At 39.8% G+C, this 27,782-nt stretch overlaps 1 protein-coding gene across 1 annotated transcript; it reads left to right on the top strand.

The window, feature by feature from the left end:
* Positions 1-689: 689 nt before the first annotated feature.
* On the top strand, positions 690-25,834 carry slc6a13 (solute carrier family 6 member 13). The gene is made up of 15 exons (XM_017439817.3): positions 690-821; positions 10,612-10,812; positions 13,231-13,365; positions 13,988-14,128; positions 15,103-15,184; positions 15,390-15,522; positions 15,769-15,903; positions 19,089-19,192; positions 19,439-19,563; positions 19,870-19,982; positions 21,989-22,126; positions 22,943-23,045; positions 23,305-23,405; positions 23,644-23,814; positions 24,924-25,834. The coding sequence occupies exons 1-15, from the start codon at positions 815-817 to the stop codon at positions 25,086-25,088; spliced, it is 1,854 nt and encodes a 617-aa protein (XP_017295306.1). The 5' UTR covers positions 690-814; the 3' UTR covers positions 25,089-25,834.
* The last annotated feature ends 1,948 nt before the right edge of the window (positions 25,835-27,782 follow it).

The raw sequence follows: 27,782 nt of genomic DNA, 5'->3' as shown, positions 1-27,782 counted from the left end.
GATTTTTAAGACACGAAGAGGAGAAGCACATCACTCCCCTCCTCTGGGACCCCCTCCTTCTCTACGAAAACCCCTCTGGATTGTGACCTTCAAACAAATGCTTCAAACCAGTCCACTCTGGACTCCTGTGGTGGGAAAATGTTCTGAATGGGCAGCTGGGTTTGTGAGGAGCAAATCTGGAATAATGACCGCTTTCCGGGGGGGCTGAATTAAAGATGTGTTTGTAGCTGTGGCTGTGTGGGGGGGGGCTTCGTGAAGATGGAGTAACATTTTAATTATGTTCGGCAAAACGAGACGAATAAACTATAATGAACCTTGAGAACAATTTGCAGATGATGCATTGTTATGTCTTGAAATGCCAATCAAACGAGCTTCAGCGACTCAGAGTCTACACCAGGGCACACATGTGCGTGGAGCTGATACATGCACACGGTTAAGTTAATGCAACGCCACTTTTCTCTTTGATTTCTGGTAGTTTTCTGCGCAGACCCTGGGAGAATGAGCGTGTCAAAAGGTTACGCAATCAGCCCACCACACTGAGGCAGCACAGACCTCTAGTGTGCTGTATGGGGGGGTGTGAGTGTGTGTACATGTGTTTGTGTGGGTCCTTCTGAATGGAAGAAGGGGGCGGGAGAAGACTTCCTTCACAGAGAGAAGGAAAGAGAGAAAAACCTCAATGTAGGCAGCACCAAAGTTTAGAGTTTCTTACATCTCCGCCCCTCCATGCACGTTATATAGTGAAACCTGAAACTGTGGCAGGCTTGTCTGTATATAACGCCCCACTCTCCTGTGAAAGCTGCCATCTTTTAGCATTATGAAAGGTGAGTGCTGTGTTTGTTTACTATGAATGTGGTGCTTTGTGTTTTGGCTGCATAAGAACAACACTTGTTTCCTCCAAGCTGTTTTTCGAGCAGCACTGAAAACGTTCAGCTCCAGGTTCGGTGTCCAGTTTGCCGGCAGCAGAGATCAGTGAAAGCTGCTGCTGCTTTGAAAGACATGCATGCATATGAAATGTATTAATGCAAGAAGTACAGACCCCTATGGCGTTCTCGTTCTGTTTTTGGGCCTAAAGCTTGATCTTTGCTGATCAGTTTACTAAACAGATGTGCTTCCAAATGTATTTTGAGACCAGGAGGTATCTATTTTTTGTCTTCAGTCATAACTGTGAAGCTCATTTGCCATTTTAGTTCCCTGATCAGCTGTTCCCCAAACGTTGATGTTGCTTTAAAACTTGAATGAATTAAAAAAAAGAGAGAGAGAGATTAATCAACCTCATCAGAATTTGTTTATACAGATTTGCATGAGCAATATTTAATCATTTCTGACTCCTGTTTGTTTTGATCAGTAATTAACGTCACCTGGAGCCGTAGAGCCTCGTAGTGCAGAAGAATGCGAGAAACGCGTGGCTCTTTATTATGTAACAGATGCAGGTATGTGTTATCTAGCTGTTAGAGCCTCTGGGGCATAAAAGCTGCAAACAGGAGCCCTAATGTCTGTTTTTGAACATAAATATCACAGAAACCCACAGGACTTAAGACTATGGCATGCTCCATAAGAAGTCACAAAATCAGCTCTTAGTCACGTGGTTGCCTAATGAAAAATGCGTCATTTTGTTCGCGTAGCATCTTCGTCCGCCACTTCGCGACACAAGTCGCCGGACTTTTTCTCACAGGGGTTTATGCCAAGTACTGTGTGATTGGTCTGAAGTTGTTTATGCGCAAAAGCAGGTGGCCTTTAATGGAGTCATTTTGCTTCTACTGCTCCACTGAGAAGCAGCTGGCCGCTGAAAATACAGGGTTTTTTTCTTTTTTTTCTTTATGACTCTTCCAGCAAAACTTACAAAGAACTTACGAACTTCAAAAGACCGAGGAGACACAGGCGACTCTTCGTAGCTGTGCTGGCCAGGAGGAAGTGCGCCTCGGCCGGGCAGCGTAGGGACATGTTCCCTTCGTTGGCTAATTATTGTGCAACGTCAAATTTGCTAATGCCAAACGGCGTGATCCAAGTGTCTTGTGGACTATGAAAGGTGTGTGCAAAAACGAACGTCTTGCGACCACGTCACCGCAAACTAACTTTGTGATTTCTTATGGAGTATGATGGAGGCTTTAAAAGACCATTATTTTCTGTCATCAATGTAAAACTTAAACATCACAGCGACTTCTGACTGATCTCTTAGTGTTTCCATTTCTTTCTATCAACTTTCACTTCAGTGACAAAGTTTGCGCCATTATCACTATCCAGATCAGTCCCACTGCTTTACTGGTTTAGATTTCAGTTACAGATAGCCCTTTACTGTAAATGCAAATGATCGAGAAACAAACAGTAAAAACAAAGGAGTTGCTTGTTTTCTCAAACCTTAGAAAGTTAGCCTCGTTGGCTCATCTGTAGCTCTTTAAAGACACTTTGAGTTTTTTTTTTTTGCAGGCACACAACTACGTGCATAGAAAAGGTCGCATCTCACTCAGCAGCAACTATTTGTGGGTGTTTGTCAAACAGAATTCGTGAGAGAGACCCTAAAATGTCTTGCAGCAGTCTTGGTTGAAACTTGCAAAAGTCTGTGAGACTGCAGCAGAAAATTTCACCTATTTTTTTGCAATACTGAGTCAAATCTGAATGGCCAACTATTCACAGCTCAGTGAGGTACCAGAAGTTGACAAATCTTGGTCGGGCAGAGCCATCATCTACGAACCTGAATCAGAACAGAATTTGCTGGGATCATTTTGTTGGTGGTACATTCGCCTGCCCTCTTTCTTTCTGAAATAACAGCTTCAGCTGCAGAATGTCCTGATTATTCTAATAACGGGAAGGTTTTTAAAAAGTTTACTTGTTCACTGTGTCACGTGATACTGACAACAAAGCTATAAATTACACTCATTGTTTGTATTAAGAATTAGATTTTCAGAACACACATTCTGTCTGGTAACCATTCCCCATTACGACGTTGCTTCCCTGCACCCAACAGAGATTAATAATTGGAGGGTTTTCTTGTATGGCTTGAGGTCTTTGTTTGTGAACAGGCTTGAGTTAAAAACCAGTTAATATATTATAACAGGATAGGAAATCAACAGCAGTTGATCTAATTTTCCTCACACACATGTATTCATAGTGGTCAAAGTTGTGCAGCAGTTTCAGTTTCTGCCCATATTGTTGCTTGATAGCTGGCTTAAGCGACTCCACATGTTTTGCCTTTTGTGTTGTGTTGCTTTTTTAAAAGATTCCAGATCTCTGAGCTCAATAATGAAAAATCTAAGTCATTTTTCTTGTTATGAGTTTTGTTTGTCTTCCAGCATGGTGAAGAATACACCCTGTGCACACATACTAAATACTTCAGTTTGAGCATTATATAAATGTGCATACAAACCTAATTCACTGGTTTGCATATAGACTTTTTTATTATTATTTTTAATCGGAAAGCACAACAAAGATTCAAAGTGGAAAAGGCAGACCAAAAAAAAAAAAAAACTTAATGTTTAAGATGTTTTTTTTACAAAAATATGATTACAATTTGGTATTGGTTACTAACAAGACTATAACATCATACAAAAAAAAAAAAAAAACGTGTGTTGGTTAATTTGTCTCGTCACCAAATTGTATCCCCACTTCATACCCAGAGGTTGTTATTTAATGCCCAGTATCTGCTACATCACAGCTGCTGGTTGATGTGTTGTACCAGTTGGGCACAAAATGGTTAGCTTTTCCCACCTATGCACTTCCTATATGTGTCCTCCCACTTATACGACCCTGTATGCACTTGCATGTGCAAAAGCATCAGATTTGTGCAATAGCTTAGACACAGTGCATACATGTGGCAGATGTGGATGCTGCTTGTGTAAAACACAAAGAAAGCACAACTCCTGCTTGTGTTTCAACCCAAACGTATTAAACATTTCAGGGACTTAAAACGTGATTCAATTTGAACAGCTTTTTTTTTTTTGTCTTGAAATCCAGGGATATTCAGAAAACATCCAGGGCTACAGTCATGAATGCCTAAGCTTAACCACACCCATATTAATATTAATGGGAACAAAATAGACAGGCTGGCAAAGGATCCCGTGGTAAATGGCTTTTTTTTTTTCGCATTCAAAAGAACATGGGTGTATTACCAAGACTGGAAAGGTACAATCTGGTGGAGGGAAGCTTTGATCTGGAGCCCCAAAAATAATTAAATAAAAAAAAAATTTAATTCTGAACTACTGAGTGAAAGTTCCTGTCTCCTGGGCAAAAAGTTCAAAGTCTGTTTGAGACACAAACCAGGCCTGTTTGAATACATTTCTTTGAAAGTATTAACAGTTATCACCTAAAATAAATGGTTAAAGAGAAGTTTTTGTTACCATTAGTGCTAATTTGAAGTCATTCTTGGAGATTTTTTTTAATGTATTGTTGTGATTAATGGAGTACTTACTGTACTTTAATATTTTCGAGTTAATCCAGTGGCTTTTACTCTTGGTCTGCATGTCCCACTGCTCTGTATGTTTCCTGAGTAATAATTCAGTGTTGCTCATTATATGGTGGGTGCAGAAACTTTGGTTACTGCCACTTTATCACCACTGAGTCTAAGCTGTACAGTCATTCTCCAATAAGACAGCTGGAGGTTCGATTCCACCAGTATATCACATATCGAAGTGTCCCTGGGCAAGACACTGATCCCCTCACTGCTACTGATGTGTGCCCCATCGGTGTATGAATGGGATCTAAAGCACTGATTAGACTTTGTAGATGATTTATTCAGGTTAGCTTTGTAGAGATGCAGTAAAGTGATGTATGAATGTGTGTGTGGATGGGTAAATGAGGACACAGATTGTGTTGTAAAGTGGTCTGGTTGGCTAGAAAAGCGCTATATAAGCAAAGTTCAGTTACAGTCTATGGTTCAGACATGTCCGTTTTCCAACCTTTAGACCAAACCAGGATGATTTGTTACCCCTCTTTCTCTGCTCTTTCATGCATAGTGGTCAGTGTAGTGGACAGCTATTTAAAATCCATTTTCTTGGATATACACAAAGACTACTAAAGTGGACACTAGTGCATCATACAATACAAAATATCTCAAAACCTATGATGTCCACTTGAGTGGATATGTGGAAAAGTTCTTGAATGTATACAATTTTTTACCAAAAAAAAGTATTAAAAATGTACACCCTTTTCCATATGCCCTAAGAAAAATAAAAACACTTTGGGAAAAAATCCTGGCTGAAGTTATCATAATCTATGCACAAAAAGGTTAAGCTGAGAAAACAAGCTGATTGACTAAATCTTTGTTCAAGTTGTAACCATCATATCATCTGATTCTCACGCCACTAAACTCCTCCAGAAAAAAAAAAAGAACAAAAAAACCCCCCCAGAAAAGTCAGCCAGTCATTCAGTCGATCAGTTTGTCAGTCATTCGCTCTTTCCCCTAATTGGTCAGTCAGTCATTGGTGTTTCAAAAGAAGACAGTGTTGGCCCTGTTAATGAGATAAAACTCTGTGCTGCCTAGATAGTGTCATTTACAACCTGAGCACATTTTCTCATGGTGTTCTTCTCCCATGTCCAAAGTAAAATGTGTGCGAGAATATGTTCCTGTAAATGATAGTAACTCACCTTTTTTTTAAGATGAGGGACTTGGTCCGGAGAGAAACTGTGAAAAAGTTTGGGAAGCTGGTATCTGGAGACTCTCATTTGCCAACTCAAAAAGAGAGGGGCTACCCTGCTTTTGTTACACTAAGCCTTCATTCCCACCAAGTGCCCTCTAAAAACAAGGAGCTCTATTTTTACCTCGGCCACAATTTGGCTCCCGTGCTGAAGATTTTGGCCTCTAAAGCGGGTCCAGTTTCCAACCCTATGTACACAACCCATACAAAGTCACGCTTGTGCTCGACCTCTGCGCTCTGTCAGCGAGACCACATTCCCAAAGGTGACTTCACACAAGACATAGGAATAAATGGAATTTCTCTCTTGTTGTTTTCAGGGGGGGAAGGAAAGCCTTGCAGCTAAAATGGTCCCATGACAGAAGCCCACACAGCAAACAAATTCAGTTTATTAGCGTGGATGAGAGAAACCTTAGGGAAAGGCAGAAGAATTATGTGTAATTGTAACTGAGTTAGTATGAGTTAGCACTTTTCCTGTATACAGCTTACCAGTTTGTTTGGCCTGCAGCAGAGGCAACACTGTTCTGAAGAGACGGACAGGAATAACACAGAAGCTGGTGAGGAGCTTGTTAATGTAATCTGACAGGAGTGAGCACAGTGCTGCCTGTTTCCTCCACAGAGGAAAATCCTTTCAACACCACTGGCCTAAAGTTGGGTCTGGCTGACAGTTTGACCAACTTCTAACAAAAGTCACATAACCTACAGAACTCATTCAGCAGGGAAAATGCTCTTGTAAAGATAAATGAAGTCACATGGCAAACGGAAGATCCCTTAGATTTCCTTTCATGAGAAGCAGAGTGAATTTTATTGCAAGTTCAAAGCTCTGAATTAGCAGACCAGAGATGGAAAATACTCGCTTCGGCAGGCAGGTGCTGAGAGTGTGTGCAGCTAATATGAGGACTGAACAGAGTCAGTACAAAGCTACTGGACCTGATACAATTCAGTCACCTCCATCCCTGTGTCTGTGAACAAGTCTAACTTGCATCTTGGCTAAAAATCTGAGGCACTGATCCCAGTTATAATGAAGCGCTCTGAACAATTTGTTGTGGGACACATTAAAACCAGCCATCCCTATCCACTGTTCACTGACTTTTCCCCAACTACTAATGTAATCAGCAAACAGACGCTTATGTTAAAGGCCTTTTGTCTGACTCAGTGGTCTCCAATCCTGGTCCTCGAGGGCCACTATCCTGCATGTGTTACTTGTTTCTCTGCTCCAACACATCTGATTTGAATCAATGGGTGATTAACAGGCCTCTGCAGAACATAAAGAGGTAATTTAACCACTGGATCAGGTGTGTTGGAGCAGGGAAACAAGGAAAACATGCAGGATAGTAGCTCTCGAGGACCAGGATTGGAGACCCCTGGTCTAACTGAATGGAATACCTCACTTTAGTCTTTGTAGTGACTGAAATTTGCACTTCCCTCTGAAAGACAACAGGAAATACATGTTTGAAGTAAGACATCACACTATGTCAAACTAAACAAAGGAGTCCCTCAAGTATGTGTGCTCGGTCTCTTGCTTTTAGTCTTCTGACACGACTGTTCTGCTAAATTCAACACAAACCAGTGCATTAATTTTGCTGATGACACAGCGATGGTGGGAGAGACTCAACAGTAATGGTTGCATGTTGGCTTCTATGTTTATTTTGCATTTTCCGAGTCTGAATTGTTATCCATGGGCTGCTTGAATGCCAACTAGACTTTTTTTCCTCTCATTCCAAGTTAATAAATTTTGAGTGGTGCTTTTCCAGTAGCATTTGTTGTTCACAAGATTACTCGAAAATTAATAAACAGGTTCTGATGAAATTTAAGGAAATGTTGAGGCTGTCGCAACAAACAAATGAATAAATTTGGGTTGTGATCATCATGATCCAGATCCTACAATTTTTTTTAATGATGTTTTGGCCTAGGCTGATGTTTGCACTCTCAGAGTTCTTCAGCATACAGTGACGACATCACATGATGATGATGTAATCAGTCCCACTATGACATCACAGTGATAATGGGTCTTGGCGTAGTTTTTGCACTCTCCGAGTGGTTCTAGTTTGAATAAGTGATAAAGTTATAATACCACACAATGTTAACATTGATCTGTTGCTCCAACAGTGTATAGTCATTTGTTTAGAGAGTGACAATGCAAAATGTTACATCACAGCAAAAAAGTTAAGTCAGTTGTTTAAAGAAGAGAAGCCACTTTGCTGTTATGAAGACTTTATTCTACTTCTCACATTACATTCCTGTGGTAGACTTGCCATGCAAGTGTTACCACACTGCATTGTTATTCTTATTAATATCAATACTACTATTCAGTCAAATGTGTACTTTTAACCACTAAATTGAGAAGTGGGTATGAAGTACAAACTGTTACATATTCTGATAGTTTTTAACAAAACCTGTGACCTAAGATACAATAACTAAGAAACAATGTTGATACTTTAAACAAGCTTTTTCAGATGACTTTCCTGTCCCTCAAGTGCATCAAAAACATTATTGACGGCTGGAATATCACTTGAACCTTTTTGTTTAAAGTATCAACACATTTTTTTGAGTGACAAAGCCAACAGAGTATTTATCAGCCTTTAGTTTAGTCCCGGTATTGCTCAAGAAGCTCCATTTACACTTTGAAAATTAATACCAGCAAGTAGGAAGCTTTAACACAGTGGTTACCAACCCTGGTCCTCGAGGAACACTACCCTCCATGTTTTCATTGTTTCCCTGCTTTTCAGCAGGTCTTCGATGTCTGCAGAAGCCTGTTAATCAGTCATTCATTCAAATCAGGTGTATCAAATCAGGGAAACAACTAAAACATGCAAGATAGTGTTTCCTTGAGGACCAGGGTTGGGAATTCCAACCACACATCTTGTGATACTTGATTTTAAGCCAAGTGTTTTTACTAAAGATGCACATAGATAGATAGATAGATAGATAGATAGATAGATAGATAGATAGATAGATAGATAGATAGATAGATAGATAGATAGATAGATAGATAGATAGATAGTCACTGTAGGTAACTGTAGGTAAACTTGTTGTCACATTGCTTCCTTTGCCACATTTGCAAAGCTGCTGAAGGAACCTCAGAGTTAGGCTTAGTGCCTTACATGACACTGGACACTGGGATATAACTTGTGTTTGATTGTCCACCCCGCAGCACAGACTGCCTTCAGAGGAGTCACAATGAGCTGCCACTGTCACTATTTAAGTTTGGCCCCATGCTTTAAACTGTTGTGCATACAGATACTTTGTTGTAGCATATCATCATCCACTATATTTCCAAAACTGCAAGGGTGCTGCATGACAAAAGTACATTGTGTTAAATTACACCAAACACACCACAGGACTGCACTAAAACTTTTGGGTATGTATAACATTATAAACTATTGTCTCTGTACCCCCTTTTTCTCCTTTTTATGTCTTTCATTAGTCATGGACACAAAATACAGTTTGATCCCATTGTATTTTTAATAAGGCTGGAATAATAATAAAGTAAACTAAACTTGACTAAACAAATGTTCCTTTAGAGCTATCCAAGGTTCTAAAAAACTATTTTTATTTATCCTCGTTGTGGTCCTCTAAGTTCATGTACATTTGATCTGTAAATCTTATTGTAAGTTAACCTAATTTGCATTTTGAATAATAGATTCATAAGAGTCTAGATCAAGGCTATCCCATCCAGCATTTTGGAAGTTGCTTTTGAGGACACACTTCCTGCTGTGAAACAGCCACGCTAACCCTTACAAAAATAAAACAAAGCTATTAGTGAGATAGCGGAAACATTGTTGAGATAGTAGATAAATCATTGGTTTATTTTGAGAAGTAGGCTATGTCCTCTTTATACACACAAGTGGTATGTTTACCAAAGGCAGGAGTGGTGGCTGATTATAGGATACTTTCCAGAGTAAAGAAAAAACCTCTTCACATTTTCATGCCAAGTAGGGATCTCTAGGACATTAATAGGTTGGGTTTGGGACTTCATCATGGGTCACGAAGCAGTTAGACCAATTAAAAAAAGGAAGTTTGTTTGTATGGTCATTAAGCCTTTGTTTAATATGGTTGTTAGCAAAGTTTGTATATTTAAAATGAGTTTGTAAAAGATATGCAAGCAGTTTTGATAGTATTGGGATTGCATGGCCTCTATGTGGCAAAAATCCATAGTATTTATAAAGACAAAGGCAGCTTTATAGATTCTGAAGCGTGTGAGAGACATACTGTCTGCTCAGGTTCAGTTTGACTGAGGGTCCAGATGGACAATGAAGCTAAATTTACTACAAAGGTAACTCAGGAGTTCTTGTAGGTGAAGTCATGGGGTATTCTAGTTAGTCGCCTGATCTCGATTCAGCCGAGTTGCATTTCACATCCTGAAGAAACTACGCTAGAAAGACCCACAAATAAACGTCAGCTGGAGAAAGACATTTTAAAATAAGGTGTGGCAAAGTTCAGCAAGGGCAAAATCTATTCTTTATAGACACCCTCGGGCTCCAGACTTCAGTCAGTCACTATATGCAGAGACATTATGACCAACACATTCATGGCTGAAGCCAATAAAATGCTCTAACAAACTCTAAATAAAAGAAAAGTGCAGATCTTTTTTGAATTGAAGCAGACATTTTAAACTTAAATTATAGAGCCCCCAAACAATGTTGTAACAAAATATTTTTTAAAATGACTGTCCAAGAAATTTACTAAGTTGAATTCATTTTATGAACTCCTGGTAAGATCACAGAAGAGCATTAATCTGACTCTGAACGGTAGAGTTTAAACCTAGAGGACTGACAGTAAGATTTGGGTCTTACTGCCCAAATTCAAGAAAATTGTGGTCGTGAATTCTAATACTGAGTGATTTGATTTGGTTTTTAATTTTTTTTTTCATTATTTCTAACAGCCCTTAACCTTATAGATTATATCTTTGTCGTTTTTTTATCAACTTCTTCTTCATGTGTTTTGTTTTCACTCTTTTTTGGACACTTCACAATGTAACTCTTAGGCGATTTGGAGAACATGTCCAAGGTGGAGCCTTCCAACGGGCACAGCCGTCCTCTGGACATCCAGCCGAGCCCTGAAGAGAAGATGATCGACAGGGGTCAGTGGAGCAACAAGATTGAGTTTGTTCTGTCAGTGGCTGGGGAAATTATAGGCCTTGGAAACGTCTGGCGTTTTCCCTACCTGTGCTATAAAAACGGAGGAGGTAAGTGACGGTTATTTTGCATTTTGTCACCTATTTTCACTCAAAAGCAAAAGTCGCGAGAGTTCGTTAAGCTAGGAAATTCCTGAAGAAAATTTAAATGGTGTTGATGCAGCTACTGTCAAAAATCCCAATAAACATACATTTCTTTTTGATAAAGGCCAAAAGTAATTTTAGTTTCACTTTCGTAATGATCTAAGCTGATAAAACCTCCATATTTTAAACTGTAGGCTTTAAAAAGTGTAAAGCTCCCGTTGCTTTATTATGGTCATCGTGGTACCCACACACACTGCGTCTCTAACTCCCTGACAGTATGCTTAAAAAAAAAAAGGCAGATAGAAATGCAAAGTAGAAAGTATGTCTCAGACAAACAGTCACCGTGTGAAAACTTTAAGTCGTATTGAAAAAGTCCTGAACTGTAAGTGGCAGAAGCCAGAAGTCATCATACGTGGAAATTTCCATATTTCTACAGTGTTTTACGTAGGAAATATGACAAGTTAAAAAGTGCCTTCGCTTCCAATTTTGAATAAAAAATTTGGAGCTCAGATTCAGTGGAAGTCTGGAGCTTTGGTGTGAACTCTTGCACTAGAGCGCGATTTTAAAGAAAACCGTAGGTACTGCAGCACTGGGAGACATACTTTGTAGAAAGAGAAAAAAAAGCTTACGCTTTGATGTATAAACTGTACAAGAAGGGTAAAATGTATGGGAATGAGCAGAGTTTGTTTGCAAACTTTTTGGAAAGTCTAGGCAGCTAAAAAATGGGATTTCATGACATCATCAAACTAGGTTGAACATTTCACGGTAAAAGATTCAAAAATCAGAAACCCTAAACAGTAATTGTGCGAAAAACCACAAAAGCTATTAAAACGCCATTTCATTCATGTAAAGTCTGACTTTTTGTGACCCGTTTAAACTTCGAACAATGTTTTTACTGTGAAGTATGTCTGAGTTGCAGAACTCCGAAGAGGGCTGGGTCTTCTCATTTGTTTGAACAAATTCCCCATTGTTGTCGAGGTGGAAATCTCTCACAGTTTTTTGCAAATGCTGCCTATATAAAAACCACAGCACTACTCCCGGCTGAGGTGCCCGTTTCGATGTTTGTTTTGCATGGGTTTTTCCGGAGTTGTGGGGAAAATATGCAAACTGAGTGTTGTGATGGAAAGGAAGCAAGCGGGCACGGATCAGGTTTTGTGGATGGAGGTGGTAGAGGATTAGGACCCGGAATGAGGACCAACACAAGGAGCTCAAAAGTGAAACTAATTCATTTAATAAAACAAAACAAAAAGGATGATGTAGCAGCAGAAACTAATAACAAAAAGAAATTACTAACCATAGAGATCACAGGGAACACAAAGTGATAAGTACGAGGAGAGCCAGATAGCGCATTACTGCAACACTGGACCAGTGAATTCAAAAAAAGTTTAAAAAACAAGAACAACTGGACTTCTATTCTGTAGTTGAAGACGTTTCGCTTCTCATCTCGAGAAAGCTCCTCGGATGAGAAGCAAAACGTCTTCAACTACAGAATAGAAGTCCAGTTGTTTTTGTTTTTTAAACTTTTTTTGAATTTACCATGGCCTGGATGACTGAGAATCTACACCAGCAAATGGACCAGTGAGTACTCCAAGCTGAGGAAGAGGTTATGGACTGATGGCAATGAGAAGTGGACACGGGTGACTGATTACTAATTAGGAACAGGTAAAATGGTTGAGTTAGGCTGGTATGGAAAACTACTGACAGAGGGAGAGTGAGTAATGGCACAGGGAACACAGCGACACAGACAGAAACAACGACAAGAATTACAAAGGCTGCACAGGAACTAACTATATTAAATGCAGGGAATAAACTAAACACAGGGCTAACAGAACTATGGGAACACAAATGAAAACAATAAACCTAAAACTAACAATCACTCAAAAATGAACTCAAAACACTCGAATCCTAACAGGGCGAACAGTAATAAGGGTGTGTCAATGCTTAGACATTTGCACTCTTAATACATGCACCATCAGGGTGTGGTTATTAACAGAAATAGGCACTTGACTAAAATATGCTTTGAACTATCAGTAAATGATGTGGTCTATTTTTTTTACCTTCCCTGTTGTTGAAGTACCGTTGCAGCGCCACGCCACGCAAATTCTGGTGTTTTAACACTGTTCAAGTCATTGATTACGCTTGCAAAGCCATTGTGCACAAGCCAAACCAAACTCTTGAAAGAAAATAAAAAGATCACTTGAAATGGTAATGTTTAATTTAATACACTTGTGTTTATTTCAAGGAGTTTTAGTTCTCAAGGAAGTTAAAATTTAGAAAGAATGCAACAAGACAGTTGTTGACAACTTTGGACTGTTTTCCCTGAATCTTTGGCTTCAATACATTTTGATTGTCAGCATTTTTTTTGTTGTTGTTGTTGCTTAACAGGTGCCTTTTTCATCCCATACCTCATCTTCTTGTTTGCTTGTGGGATCCCGGTCTTCTTCCTGGAGACAGCTTTGGGTCAGTACACCAGTGAGGGCGGCATCACTTGCTGGCGGAAGATTTGTCCGTTGTTCGAAGGTAATCTAAAGGGGAAAAAAAGGGTCTTGATCGCTTTCTTTTTTGTTTTTGTTATGAAGCTGATTTATCGTTTTATGATGTGAATGTAATAATTTATTGGAAAAAAAAACACTGAGACACTTTTTCATTTCAAGGCATACGTTAAAAAAAAAAAAAAACGAGCATCACCATGGAAAAATACAACCAAGCGTGTTTGTGCAAAGTTATGGTTTTAGAGAGGAATTTCAGACATGTCTGTGCAATGAGTGTGTGCGTGAGCTCAGTGTGATGCGGCACGTACGATTCTGAGAACCTTTATGTCTTTGGCACATTTCGATGTTCTGGCATGGAAAGCCATGTTTGTGGAAAATTTTTAGCAACGTGTTGCCTTCTAGTGAGTTAGTCTACAGAGGAAGAATACTGGAGGAGAGGCACATCAATAAAGTGTTCAAACAAGAGTCCAACTCAAAACGTTACTTTCTGGGAATCATTTTAAATGCATTACGATGATCACTTCCATGTGAAACCGTGCCACAGGTGACTGAAGCATGTGTTAAGAGGACTCCTCTGCACACAACAAATGTTCTTTGCCCAGTTGGACTTACTATTCTTCTTTTTTTTTCTTCTTTCCTTTATGTAACAGGAGTGGGTTATGCCACCCAGGTAATTGTTGCTCTCCTAAACGTCTACTACATTGTTGTGTTAGCTTGGGCCATCTTTTTTCTGTTCAACTCTTTCACCTGGGATCTACCTTGGGCCTCCTGCAACAATACGTGGAACACAGGTGAGACATGATGTGTGTTGATGAGCTGCTTCAAGTATATTCGAGAAACTGGACAGTTTTTAGGCTGTCCCGGTGTCCTTAGGGTTGTGGTGTAATCCCCAACAGGCTCCGTGATGTTAACACTGATAACAAATTTATTAAACTGCATTTTGTGCATCCAAATGCTATAGCGACATGTTCACGAATAGTGGCTGGATAGTACTAAGTGTGGATTTTGGAAATACGAACCGTCAGGAGTGAAAATAAAAAGTTTATGAACAGTCACACTGAATTTTGAGGTCAGGGTTAGTCAAACTCGGACTACTTTTCCTGAAAACTTTTTTGGAAGTAAAAGGTTTTTGCCTGGCAATAACAACATAATGTTTGACACCGGGCCACTGTGAACAGCACATAATAATTATTACACAATGTGCAGCAACCCCACTTGCTCTTTAAGTAGTTTTATCCAGATCTTATACTTAAAAACAGGTGCACACGCAAAAATTGTGTGTAATTTTGACAATGACATTTTAGGGCAGCAAATTAAGCCTTAATTCAATGTTGATTCAGTTAAAAATGCTAAACTTAAACCAAAAATGAACTTTTGGAGAATAACTTAATGTTGAATTTTGCAAGAAAACCATTAAATATCGGAATGCTAGCTTTGTTGCTAACGGATTTGCTAGCTTGTAGCTCACATGCTAATCACACACTAAAAAAAGTAAAATGTGAGGAAGGTTTCAGACTTCGAGAGCTGTTTATCAAAACTGAATGTCACAACTATCGGTGCGCAACGTTTCTCAGTGGTCCTCTTCATCATTTCATCCATTCACGCATTTGTTTTATGTCAAGGAAGTGAATGTTCCTGCTCCACTTCACTCTTCTGTCTCAGCGGGGACATTGCTTTTCTCGCCTGAGTGTAACTTGGAAACCTGAGCGAAAGCTTGGATTTCTTCACCGGATTGAATGTCCTTTTTGTCTGTTCTTCATTCAAGATTCCTGTATGGTATTTCAGAGGGGGAATAGCTCCATCAATCACCATGAGAACGCGACCTCTTCTGTCATTGAGTTTTGGGAGTAAGTGCCTTGTTTTTTTTTGTTGTTGTTGTTGAGAGGCTGTTCATGTCAAGAAATTCACCAAAATTTCCAAAGCGGTTTGAATTTAGTCATCAATCAATCACATCAGAGTGTTTGGTTAGCTTGAAAGTGCAATTTTCTATGAGAAAGTTGTTCAAACCAGATAAGTGAAGATGCTTTTGTTGTACGCTTCCGTGTACCACAGGCGGCGAGTGCTGAGAATTTCCTCAGGGATTGATCACATTGGCGCTCTGAACTGGGATCTGGTTGCTTGTCTGGTCTTTGCATGGATCATCTGCTACTTCTGCATCTGGAAGGGAGTCAAATCCACCGGCAAGGTGAAACAATGTCTCTGGCCAGGAGACAAACATTCAACTGTGAAACAAGCTGAGCATTTCTAGTGAAATTGAAGTTTGTTGTCTCATCATGTAAGGAGCCTCGCGTTTGAAATAAACCACAGAGGTGGAACAAAATTTGTGTCATCTAAATAGACAAGGATTGGCATCTTATTGTTTCAATAAGCTGAAAATTTGGAGCAAAATTTGTTATAGTGTTTAACAAGAAGTCAATGTCTTTCCCTATAGGTGGTGTACTTCACAGCTACTTTCCCCTATATTATGCTAATAATACTACTGATCCGAGGGGTCACCCTACCAGGAGCCTCCAGGGGAATCCATTTCTACCTTTACCCTGACTTGGGACGGCTGTCTGACCCACAAGTAGGTTAAAATAATTTAAAAAATACACTCAAATATACATTTACCTTATCGTGTGCAGGTAACTTTAAAAAAAGCCGGGATTTTTGTTACTTGGCGTTCAATTCACAAAACCAAAATGGGTTGAAGACTCTGGTTTGCTAAAAGGTTTTGTTGCAGTCTGTATCTGAGTGTGATCACTCAAAGAATGAGCCATAATTATCAGCTTGAGCTCTTCTGATAAGCTGCCTCTTTGAGTGAAGCGTTTCAAACAAAAAGCACTCTGATAATTTGCCAAATGTTTTGTAATGTGAAATCTAGTTGTTTTTGTTCAAACTTACAGCCTTTGCAGTACCATTAGGGACGCTCTGCTCTAACCACCTTACTGTTAGATCAGTCTGATGCACGGCGACTGCTAAGACCTAAAAGCTCGCATTTCAAGCAGGGAAATCCGAAAGCGGGGCCTCGTCCGCTTCATTCACACTCACGGCTCAGGGGGCGATGAATACGAGTCCCATGAGTGCCGGCCAAGTCAAGCCAGGCCGGTGGAATCATTGTCTTTGGAGAATCTGCCATTGTGAAATGCTGTGTCCAGTGTTTGTGCAGTTGGATGGAACTCCAGTCAGTCAAATCCATGGTCCTGCCTGCCAGGATGCTGCACAGAGAAACCTAACCAGAATTTTAAAATGTGAATGAGTGTTCAAAAAGTCCTGCACTTTACACCTTAAATGAGGATACTGATTGCGGGCTTTTCTGGACTAAAGGTGTGAGGGTGGTGGGGATCTGGAGATTTTGGTTTAACAGACAGTTACTTTGAAATATTTTGTTTTTTTTCTGAAAAATCTGGGACACTGTGTAAACTCTAAATTAACCAGAACGTAATGATTTGCATATCTCATGACCCTATATTATATTCACAATGGAAGATAGTAAACATATCAAATGTTTAAACTAGAGAATGTACAATTTTTTGGGAAACTGTATAATTTTGAATGTTATGGCAGCAACACATCACAAAAAATATTAGACAGGGCCATGTTTCCAAAGGTAAAGCCTCTCCTCTTCTTCTAATATCAGTCTGTAAACATCTAGAAACTAAGGAGAGTAACTGGTGGAGGTTTCAGAGGAAATGTTGTCCCATTCTTGTCCTGATGTGTCAAATGCTTTTATTTGGTGAGAGGTCTGGACTGCAGGCAGGCCAGTTCAGCACCCAGACTCTTGCCATAGGCACTAATGCACCCCCATACCTCAAGAAAGGCAGGAATATAAACTGTGTGCTGATAACAGACCAGATGGTCCCTCTTCTCCTTAGTCTGGAGGATGTGGAGTCCAAATGAATTTCAAATTTTGATTTGAATGATAAGAGAACAGTTTTCCACTTTCCGCTTCAGTCCATTTTAAATGAGGTCTGGCCTAAAGAGGACAGCAGAGTTTGCATAATAGAGCTTTAAACACCATCAGTGGGTGGCACCTTGAACTGTGTTTACAGGCAGGGATGTTCAGACCAGAATCAGACCTGTGTTTGATACAGACCAGTCTGAGAGACAGATCAGTCTTTTGTCCTTTGAGCTCAGAAATGTCTACAGATTCTTGAAATCTTTTGATGATATTATGAACTGCAAATAATGGGATATTCAAATTCTTCCAAATTTTCCTTTATGGAACCTTTTTTTCTGATTTTTTTTCCACTATTTCTGCACAGTTTTTCCACAGACTGATGAACCTCGGCCCATTTTTACTTCTGAGAGATTCAGCTTCTCTAAAATGCTCTTTTCATACCCAGTATTCCTACTGACCTTTTACCAATGAACCTGTTTGCTCCTCCATCTGTTTTTTTGTTCATACCACCTACTTGGACAACCGTTTTATGCCCCTAGTCCAACTTTTTTGAAATGTATTGTAGCCATCAAATTCAAAATTACACTCTTTTTTCCTCAAAATTTCTTAGTTTAAACATTTTATGTGTTTACTATATGTCACTGTGAATACAACACGGGTTTACGAGATTTGCAAAAATATTGCATTCCGTTTTTATCTACATTTACACAACGTCCCAACTTTTTCGGTAATTGGCGTTGTAAATCAGAGAGCTCTGACAGCCTGTTTTTTTTATGGAAAACTGGTTACAGAGAAAGAAACTGTCAAAGCTAACAATTTCCTTTGCCACCAGCTGGTCATCACCAAGCACTGTTAGGTTCTGCTGTTTGGATCTGCCAGCCTTTCCAGAGGTTCCTCTCCGCTGAGTCTGTGCAGCACAACAGGCATGAAAATTTAACACTGATTAATGAGGAGGTCACTTTAATTTTTTTTTCCATGTCAAATGTTATGGGAACAAAATCTTATGTCTTTGACTTTTGTCACCTGAAGGAGAGGAACGAGTTACAACGTGTGACTGCAGCTCTTGGCAGCCTTGTTCACTTAAGAGCAGCTGTCAAATTAAGCGATGATGGGTGGGATTTCAAACACGTTTTCACAGGTAGCCCTTTAGACTTTAATGGATGTCCTCTGTTCATGTACAGACCTGATATTCCTTACAATAGCTGATGTACTGTGCTTTTGTTTCTGTATGAGAACTGTCCAGTCTTGTAAAGGCACATTCTCATAGGGATATTTCCTTTTGAAGTGGGGTTCTGTGCAGTTGTTATCAGCAATCAGTATCTTACCTGCGGTGGAAAGCTGTCAAAGCATGATCCGTTCGGAGAATCGACGTACAGCTGGCTTCTTAAACAAGTCAAACCTACAAAAAATGTCTCAGTTGTTCATGTGAGCGCTAACAAATCATTTTTAGTTAAAACTTTCTCACACAAGGTGGTATGTATTATTTAAAGGAATGCTAGTTTTAATTATATAGCAGCCCGGGGTTATTTATATTGAAAGCTGTGTTGGGCTGAAGCGTATGCTGTCAAAAGTGTCATGTTAAACTTAACCGAGCGGAGTTCCTATCCAGTGTGAAAGTAATGGCATGTCTGAGTTGTTTCAAAAGGGTAAGGTTTGCTCTGGAATTGGCTCCAGTTTGGCTAGGTTTCAGTTTGAGTAGTTTCCTCTGACTCATCAAACTAAGATCAACTACAGGTAAGGCACAGACTGCTGAGAACAACTCTGCAGAACCCCACTTCGAACATCCTTAGTTATCTCTTTAATGTTCACTTTAAAATGAAGGGAAAATATTAGCAATGAAAAATGTCAGCTTTGACTGTGTCTTTGTCCAGGTGTGGATGGATGCAGGAACTCAGATCTTTTTCTCATATGCCATCTGCCTGGGCTGCCTCACTGCACTGGGAAGCTACAACAAGTATAACAACAACTGCTACAAGTAAGGCTTTAGAGATAATATAATGGGTGTTTTCATTGGCTGCATGTCACTGTGGCCTCTGTTCTTCAATTTGTTGTTGTTTAACACCTTTCATCATTGCACCAAGGGTCTTACACCAAAATAAAAAACAGCCATTTTATAACTATAATAAAGTTAATCAAGTTTATAGTCTAGCATTCTAAACTTATCAGCAAATGTAGCTTTAATTAGTACATGTATTATATCCATGGTGTTTGTCATTTGCAGGGATTGCTTGTGCCTCTGTTTCCTGAACAGTGGCACCAGTTTTATTGCAGGTTTTGCAATATTCTCCATCTTGGGTTTCATGTCCTACGAGCAAAATGTGCCCATCTCAGAAGTGGCGGAATCTGGTTTGTATTTCTTTTGTATCTTGACAAGATAGGTGACATTTTACCGAAAAGAATAGACTTGGAGGTCAGAGTCCATACTCGCTTTCACTTACTTTGAAAGATGAGCGTAGAACCTGAAAGGCTGCTTTGCAGCTTTGGTTTAATCTTTACATTTTTTTACATTGATCAAAATAAATTGACAACTATAGTAATACTATAGAGGTGGATTTTGTTATCGTAAAAAGTCATATGTTATCTTTATTTGATTTGTTTTTCTTTCAATGTGTTAAATTTGAAGAATTAATAGCATGTTTTTTTGCATCCTAGGTCCAGGTTTGGCCTTCATAGCATATCCTCGAGCTGTGTCCATGATGCCTTTCTCTCCTCTCTGGGCCTGCTGCTTCTTTGTTATGATTGTCTTCCTTGGACTGGACAGTCAGGTGAGATCAGCGCACAAGCACAAGGAAAAGAACGCACACGAAGTACAATTCCAAGCTGTGTCTGCACAAAAAAAAAGCAATCTCTCCGTGCAACTTTGTTGAAGTTACTGATTAAATAAGTAGGTAGGCTAGTTTTCCCCTTATTCTTACTTTAAAAACAGGTACAGGCAAAAACAAGTTAAGCACCAAGGCGGAATGGTCCAATGTGGACGTAATTTGGTCCACATGCAGACCAGCGACAGGCATGTAATTTATTTGATTTATATGGAGCTGGCATGGCACCAGAAAGCACGGTGGCATCACGAGTGGAGCGATAGCATTATCAAGCTGGAATGTTTGACGGTCAATCAAAACTGAGAGTGAAGGTCACCAGACACTGAAGATAAAAAAAGTCACCATTAGACAGCATCACAAGCACTTGACAAAGTTTATTAAAGGGCACATTGGGGGTTTGCATAAAGTTGGGTGGTTGTGTTGTGCAATGCCCAGGATGTGGGATGTGGACAAATCACAGTTGCCCGATGTTGGAACTTGGGTTGCACAGTATATCAAAAATGTATCGCCTTTGCATTATCAGCGAGCACAGGATCAGTATCGCAGCGGACTGCTCGGACTACAAATGCCACTAGGGAAAATGCATTTTCTGGGAAAATGCAGCGTGAACGCTGAGGGCTGGATGACTTTGCTGAAATTTGATGAAGAATGTTTGGTTAAACAAGTAAAACAGATGCAAAAATGGGCAAAACCGCAGCTAAAAGTTAAAATGAGCAAAACCGTAGCTAAAAGCAAAATTCACCAAAACGGTGACTAAAGGCAAAAGATAAAAATAAAAAATGGCAAAACAGAAGCTACAACCTAAATGTAATAAAACAGTAGCAAAATGCTCAAAAATTAACAAAACAGTAGCTGAAAGCCAACATTAGCGAAACATTAGCTAAAAGTTAAATGTAGCAAAATTGCAGCTACCAGTTGGAACCATTGGGTATGTGAGAGCCCCCCCACATATCGTATCACACATATGACATATCACCAAGGATCTGGTTGCTCAAGACAAGCCATACCAAAGTGAGATTGCTGGATCATGCAACAAGCTTTACAGAAGCCCATGACATCTGCATCTGCCATCCCAACACAGACTCTGAGTCATCCCACATTGTGTCCCAATGATTGGCATCAGCTGAGCTACAGGTTCACTGTCTTGTGGGCAGACTGCCATTAACACCAAAGCGGAGGAGATGCGTTTGGAGTCGTACTAAATCTAAGAGGCTTGGACTGATGTTGAGCAGTGTTGTTTCATGTTCAGTGATCAATCTTCATTCTGTATTATTTTGGATGGTGACCAATCAGTGCTATGGAGAGACACGCCGGTGTTACCCCTGGCCTCTTAAAGCGGGGAACCCTGGGGCATGACTTCTGGTCATCTCTGGTTGTTATTTGGGGAAACCCTGACAGCGCAGTGCTATGTCAGTGACACTCTGGTCCGCTTGTCTTACCCCTCCTAGACTATTCCTTGGTAAAGTCTTTCAGCACGACAACGCCCGCCCATGCGCGGCGCGTGGGTTTAAAAGCTGCCTGCGTTGTGTTTGAGGTCCTCCCGTGGCCGGACAGGTCCGCTGAGCTCTCCTCAATCAAACGCGGAAAAAACTTCAATGTCCAACCCAGTGCTGATCTGCTGGATCTAAAGGGCCAGCTACAACAACCGTGGGCCAGTTTGTTGCAGGAAATCATCGACTGCATGATTTTGTTTTGCACCAAATTGCTTTTTATTTCTAGCTCAAAGGAGGTGCCACGCCTTACTGATACGTGACAAGCAGCATGCTTGTAACTCCCTTATCTGTTCGGCCTGATGTTCTAATCATTGCAGTGCAGCCACAGAACCCTTCAACACTTGCACCCACATTTCTTATCCGCCACTCCATCTGGGTGCTTGACTAATTTTTTTTTTTGGTCAAAGAAAAAAACACATGTTAACAAATATTTATGTTTTTTCCTTTTCTCCTTGTTAGTTTGTTTGTGTGGAGAGCCTCGTGACGGCCATGATAGATATGTACCCTTCTGTCTTCCGCCGTAAGAACCGCAGGGAGCTCTTCATCCTGGCAGTAGCCGTGGTTTCCTTCCTTGTGGGGCTCATAATGCTGACAGAGGTTGGTCTGTGTTTCCTCGCTTCGACACGCACAAAAAAAGCAAAGACGGCACAAGCGGCAAATTAACACACGTCGGACTTTTCGTTCCAAAAATAAAGAATACACCCTCGAAGCATGGTTTGAAATGATACGGCGGTGATAGCAATCAGCAAAAGCCCTCTCCGAAAACAAGCAGCGAGCGTTTGTAAGCAGAATGTTTGTTTTTTTCTTTTAAATGTCATGGCCAGGCTTGTGATAAGCAGTTTGACCAAACAGGGAGTTATTTAAAGTGACATATAACTCGTTCCAGCTCCTGTATCGGCCCCCACTTTACCATTTGTGTTTATCTTTTATCATTTAGTTAAATACTTCTTCTGATTTTCTTCGGATTATTCTGAATTTTGGTATTTTGGTAATGAAGTCATGTTCTTCTTTTTGTTTTCTAGATGTCCTCTAGAGTCTCCTGTTAAGCTCTTTATGCTGGTTACTGTTTGTAATGTTTGTTTTCACCCAGTGATCACCCGCCACAGTATTTATAGTACTTCTGTTTTGTTTTGGGGGTTTTTGTCCCAGCTTTTTTGCTATAGCCAGTTTTGCTATGTTATGTTCCGTTTAATTTCTGGATTTCCCTTAGCTCCCTGGGCTTCGCATTTCTGCTTCCTGTGTCTCGTTTGCCTGTGTTTAGGTCCTTTTCCACTACACCTTGTCATACCCCCTACATTCATACCACTAATCACAGTCCAGACCGAAGCAAAGAGCAGCCATTTGCCCCCGAGAATATTTCCTTTGTTTGCTTCACCTTCATGGTTGTGAACTCAGGCCTGTTTCTTCCTGCAGGGAGGCATGTACATCTTCCAGCTCTTTGACTACTACGCAGCCAGCGGGATGTGTCTGCTCTTTGTGGCTATTTTTGAGACGGTTTGCATCGGTTGGATTTACGGTGGGTACGACTCAGAGCGGTCAGGTTTGTTTACAACGTTTCGTTTCTGTCGCTCACATGGCAGGGCGCCGACATCGATTGCGCGGCTGAGCCATGGGGAATTCTGTTTTTTGTTTTCTTATTTACTTCAACTAGTCACATTAATAATGCACTTCATTCATCTAAACAGGGATGTTTTCTTCTTTAAATGTCTGCTGCTCGAACAGAGTGGCGATTGTTAGGTAATAACCGTGTCTCCGTGGTTTCTCTGTGTCCGCAGGAGCTGAGCGTTTCTACGACAACATCGAGGACATGATTGGCTATCGCCCAGGTCCAGTCATCAAATTCTGCTGGCTTTTCCTTACACCTGCCACATGTTTTGTAGGTTTTACCTTTAATTTCAGCCCACATGCTTTCTTAGCGCTCTCTTCAACTAAGAGCGGCCTCTGCAGGTCAACGTTAAAATTACTGTTTACCTTTGCAAACTGCCCCAAAACACTCTCAGATGATTGTTAATATACACTTGAGGAACTTTGTTCATTTTAAGGTTAAATATGAGTGGCAGCTATGGTGTGAAAGCCATTTTATAAGAACAGATTCCTCTTTTTTTGTCTTCCAGGGAACCTTTGCGTTTGCACTGATCAAGTACTCACCTCTGAAGTACAACAATGAGTACGTGTACCCATGGTGGGGGGATGGGATTGGCTGGATTCTGGCTCTTTCTTCCATGCTGTGCATCCCTCTCTGGGTGGCAGGGAAACTTTACTTCACTCCAGGAACACTGAAAGAAGTAAGCCTGACAGCTTGTGTCGCTGTTCACAAGTGGGGAAAATTGTTATTTTTGACTGTTTGTTTTTTTTTCTTAATAGCGTTAAAAAGTATAACGGTACATTGTCAAAAATGGGCATTTTCTCTAAACTTGTGTAAAAGTAAGTGTAACGATATGTGGTGTGGTTAAGACACTGAAGTGCCCATAATTTAGTCTTTATTCTAAGGTCTGTTTATAACTGGGGCCCATCTACAACTGTACACCACATTGGATATGTTTTTAAAAAACTGAGACTTTCTGCTGGGTTTCCGCCTCCTGTCAGCATGCAGAGCTTTTGGTGAGAAAACCAACAATTAAAATAAAATCTTTATGATTGGGTGCCAAAATAAGTGAGAGGAATTTGCAAACAGCATAAAAAGAAGGATTTTTTTGGTTTAAAAGCAAACATTACGTCATTTTTAATTTGAAGTTTTAAAGTTATTAGAAAAACCTTTCAAACACTAACTTTATAAAAGCTTTTATTTTAAATAATAAAACCAATTGTGTGATTCTTGGGCTGTAGCTGTTAAACAGCCTCTATGTTTCTGCCTAGGGTTCAGCACCATCATACATTTGTTTCTCCTCCATGGGCTTAATATGTAAGAAACTGGACACCCAGAACAGAAGGTGAAAGTTGAAGAAGGAATGAAACAGTGCCCCCTATGGGCTGGCTGAAGTATAATTTTTAAGTTCCCGTAAGCATTTTTCTGACTGAAAAATTTAACTAAAACTCAGATTTCTTTCCATGAAAATGAGTTCTGTTGATTCACACAGAGTAGTTCTATGTTTCTGTGTGTTAAAATATTCATTTTTCCAATACGTATAGTGAGAATTAGTTATTTAGTGCTTAAAATGTTAGTTATTTGTCACCATGATTGTGTGGAGGTAAGCAGCTGGGACTTTCAGCCTCACATATCAAGTGTATAAACTTTGCCTCCAAAAATACAACACAGAAGCGTTCATAAATTAGATATTCATTTTGCGTTGATGCAACAAAATGAGCTGTCCATCGTTAAATGGAGCCTTTGCTCTCCTCCTGCAGTGTTTGCCGTTGAACTCATGCTGTCTTTTGATGAACTGTTCATTCGCAGCGCCTTGCTCTGTTGACAACGCCCTCCGCTGACCTGCCGAAGACAAGGAAGGAGCACGAGCGGCTGCTGGCCACCTTTGCAGCGGGCGGAGACAAACTCAATCAGAGCTGCCCTTCCACGAAGAGCGGCTACTACCCTGCAGACGAAAAGGAGTCTCGTTGCTAGAGACCTGAGAGCTGCAGTCTGGCAGGAAGCGTTCAAGCGCGCCTCAGATTTGATACTTTCCTCTCATACCTCACCAGACAGACAGGGTGGTAGAACCAGGCGCCGACGCAAAGTTGGCCTCGCTTCTGTCGGCCTCCTTGCTCCTGGAGCTTCCTCTCTTGTACAGTGCCTTCGACAAAAGATTTACTTCCTCTTTTGGAGAGCGTGTCAGCATCTCATTTGCCAGCGGCAGAGTAACGCGCGCATTTGAAAATGTGACCACTTTAGGTCCTGAGTGGCAAAGCAATTTGCTTTCTAAGGAAGCATTTTCATCTGTTATGGACATCTCTAATGTTCGGTTAGCTCAGCATGCGGGGTTACTAACGGTGTCATCTGCAGCAGATGGAGCACAGGAAGTGTCCCAGCACTGCACAAACAATAAAAGGTTAACTTTAATAACATCTGTACATGTTTTAACTGAATCCTTTAATTAAACCCAGCGTACATTTTTAAAAAAAATATTCAACTCTGTAATAATGAAAGCTTTGTTATTACTGTGACACAAAGAGTTGTCATTTTAAGTCAGATCTTTTTACTGTTTTTTACAGAAGTGTACTAAAACAGCAGCATTTGAGAGTGCAAGAATTGGATTTTAAATTAGCATTTTGCCCAGAACTTGGCTGACCTGTGCTGTTTTATTCTTCATCAGTGTTTTGATATTATTGATTCGATTTATATATAAATATATACATTTTATTTTCTTTCCACCTGGCTTACCAAGCCCTACAGAGTTTTAATGCATGCCATACTGACACAAATTTAATCTACTTGAGTTATACTGAATGCACTGAATTGTACAAAATCAACACGTCAAGTGCCTGCACGTCACGGCTGTGACTTTTTGGTGACACCAGTCGACCAGACCGACACCTCTCATCGAATATATATATATATATATATATATATATATATATATATATATATATATATATATATATATTTCTTATCATCTCATTCTGCTGTACTTGAGAAATGTCAGCCTGTTTGTTCAGAAGTTGGACTAAATGTATGACAATTAATGACCTTATACAGAACACTTTAAGATATGTTAAGTTTGTACGCTAAAACCATGTTTTTATGTGAATAATACCACCCTCATTTGAAACTCATGCTTATATTTTGTGGGATTTTTTTTCATTGACCTTACTGGATTTTATATAACTGTCTTGATATAATAAAAAAAGGAAAACATTTGACAATTCAGATATAAATTCCTCTTTTATAGTATAACTTGATGCATTATTAGTTTAACCATACAAGATGTTTTATGTGGCCAATCATAAAATCTTCATCCAAACGATCAAAAAGCAGTCTTTTATTTTGTCAAATGGGAAAATCCTTTAGTAGTATTAAAATAATCATGCAAACTGAATTTTATTTTATGTGAATTGAAACAGTTACATTTGTTTCTTTGACAATCGTTGTAAATGTGCTTGACAGCACCCTGAATAAATCTGATCAGGAAAAACAAGTCATTGTGAATGACAGAAGCCTGAAAACATCCTTGAATTAGTTGTCTTAGTTCATCGCGCCAGTCATGAACAAATATTGCCAAACGCGCATTTTTCCCCTGTTCTGGTTTACGTTTGATAGAATTTCCTGCCACGAGTTAAAATTGAGCTTTTTCTTTCATGCAGAAAATTCTCTGATTAGCTGCCGACAGTCCTCACACAGACCAAAAACATGCATGTTAGGTTCATTTGTAACGCTTAAATTGTCCCAGGGTGTGAGTGAGAGCGTGAATGGTTGTTTGTCTCGTTTGTCTCTGTGTGGCCCTGCGATGGACTTGCGACCTGTCCAGGGTGTCCCCCGCCTCTCGCACAGTGACTGCTGGAGATAGGCACCAGCTCCCCGTGACCCGGAATGGAAAAGCGGGTAAAGAAGATGGATGGATGGATGGATGGATGGATGGATGGATGGATGGATGGATGTGTGGGTGGATGGCTGCTGATGGATGTGCTGAACATGTCAACATGTAAAAGTACAAAGGAGTGACATATTTGTTAGTGAAGCTGATTCTAAGCTTTAAAGTTCAAAGCTTAAGGGAGAAATGTTGTTGCTGAAATGCCTTTTTTTTACATTATTAGAAAAAATAAAAAACTATGAGAGAAAAACTATGAGACAAAATAAAGAATTCAGCTACAATATTTAAAATAAATCTTGCTGTTCTGCTTCTTTTCTGCCTCAATCACACCCTACTCTCATCCTCCTCCTCCGTCACGACTCTCTGCATTCAGTATCCTCCTTCATTAACGTCCATCAACCTCCACTGTGGGCTTCGTCTTTTCCTCTCAAAATGATCACTTAGTATCTCTGAATTATAACTTAACTTCTTAGAAATATAAATAATCATTTTGTGCAGTAATTATGACTTAGCATCATAGCATTTTAATTATAACATAGTGTCTTATATTAATGACTAAGTATCTTGTAATTTTGATTTAGCATCTCATGATTATGAGTTACAATTTCAAATATGACATGGTAGTTTACTGATGACTTAGTAGTATCGCATAACTCTGACTTATTATTGTAATTATCACTTAGCATCTCCTAAATATGACTTACTATCTCATAATTAGGACTTAGTATCTTGTCATTGTGACTTAGTATGTCAGTTATGACTTAATATGCCATAATTATAACTTAACTTCT

This window comes from Kryptolebias marmoratus, linkage group LG11 (assembly GCF_001649575.2).
Source record: "Kryptolebias marmoratus isolate JLee-2015 linkage group LG11, ASM164957v2, whole genome shotgun sequence".
Lineage (NCBI taxonomy): Eukaryota > Metazoa > Chordata > Actinopteri > Cyprinodontiformes > Rivulidae > Kryptolebias > Kryptolebias marmoratus.
Note: the sequence above shows the minus strand (reverse complement) of the source record. Positions and strands in the feature narration are given on the sequence as shown.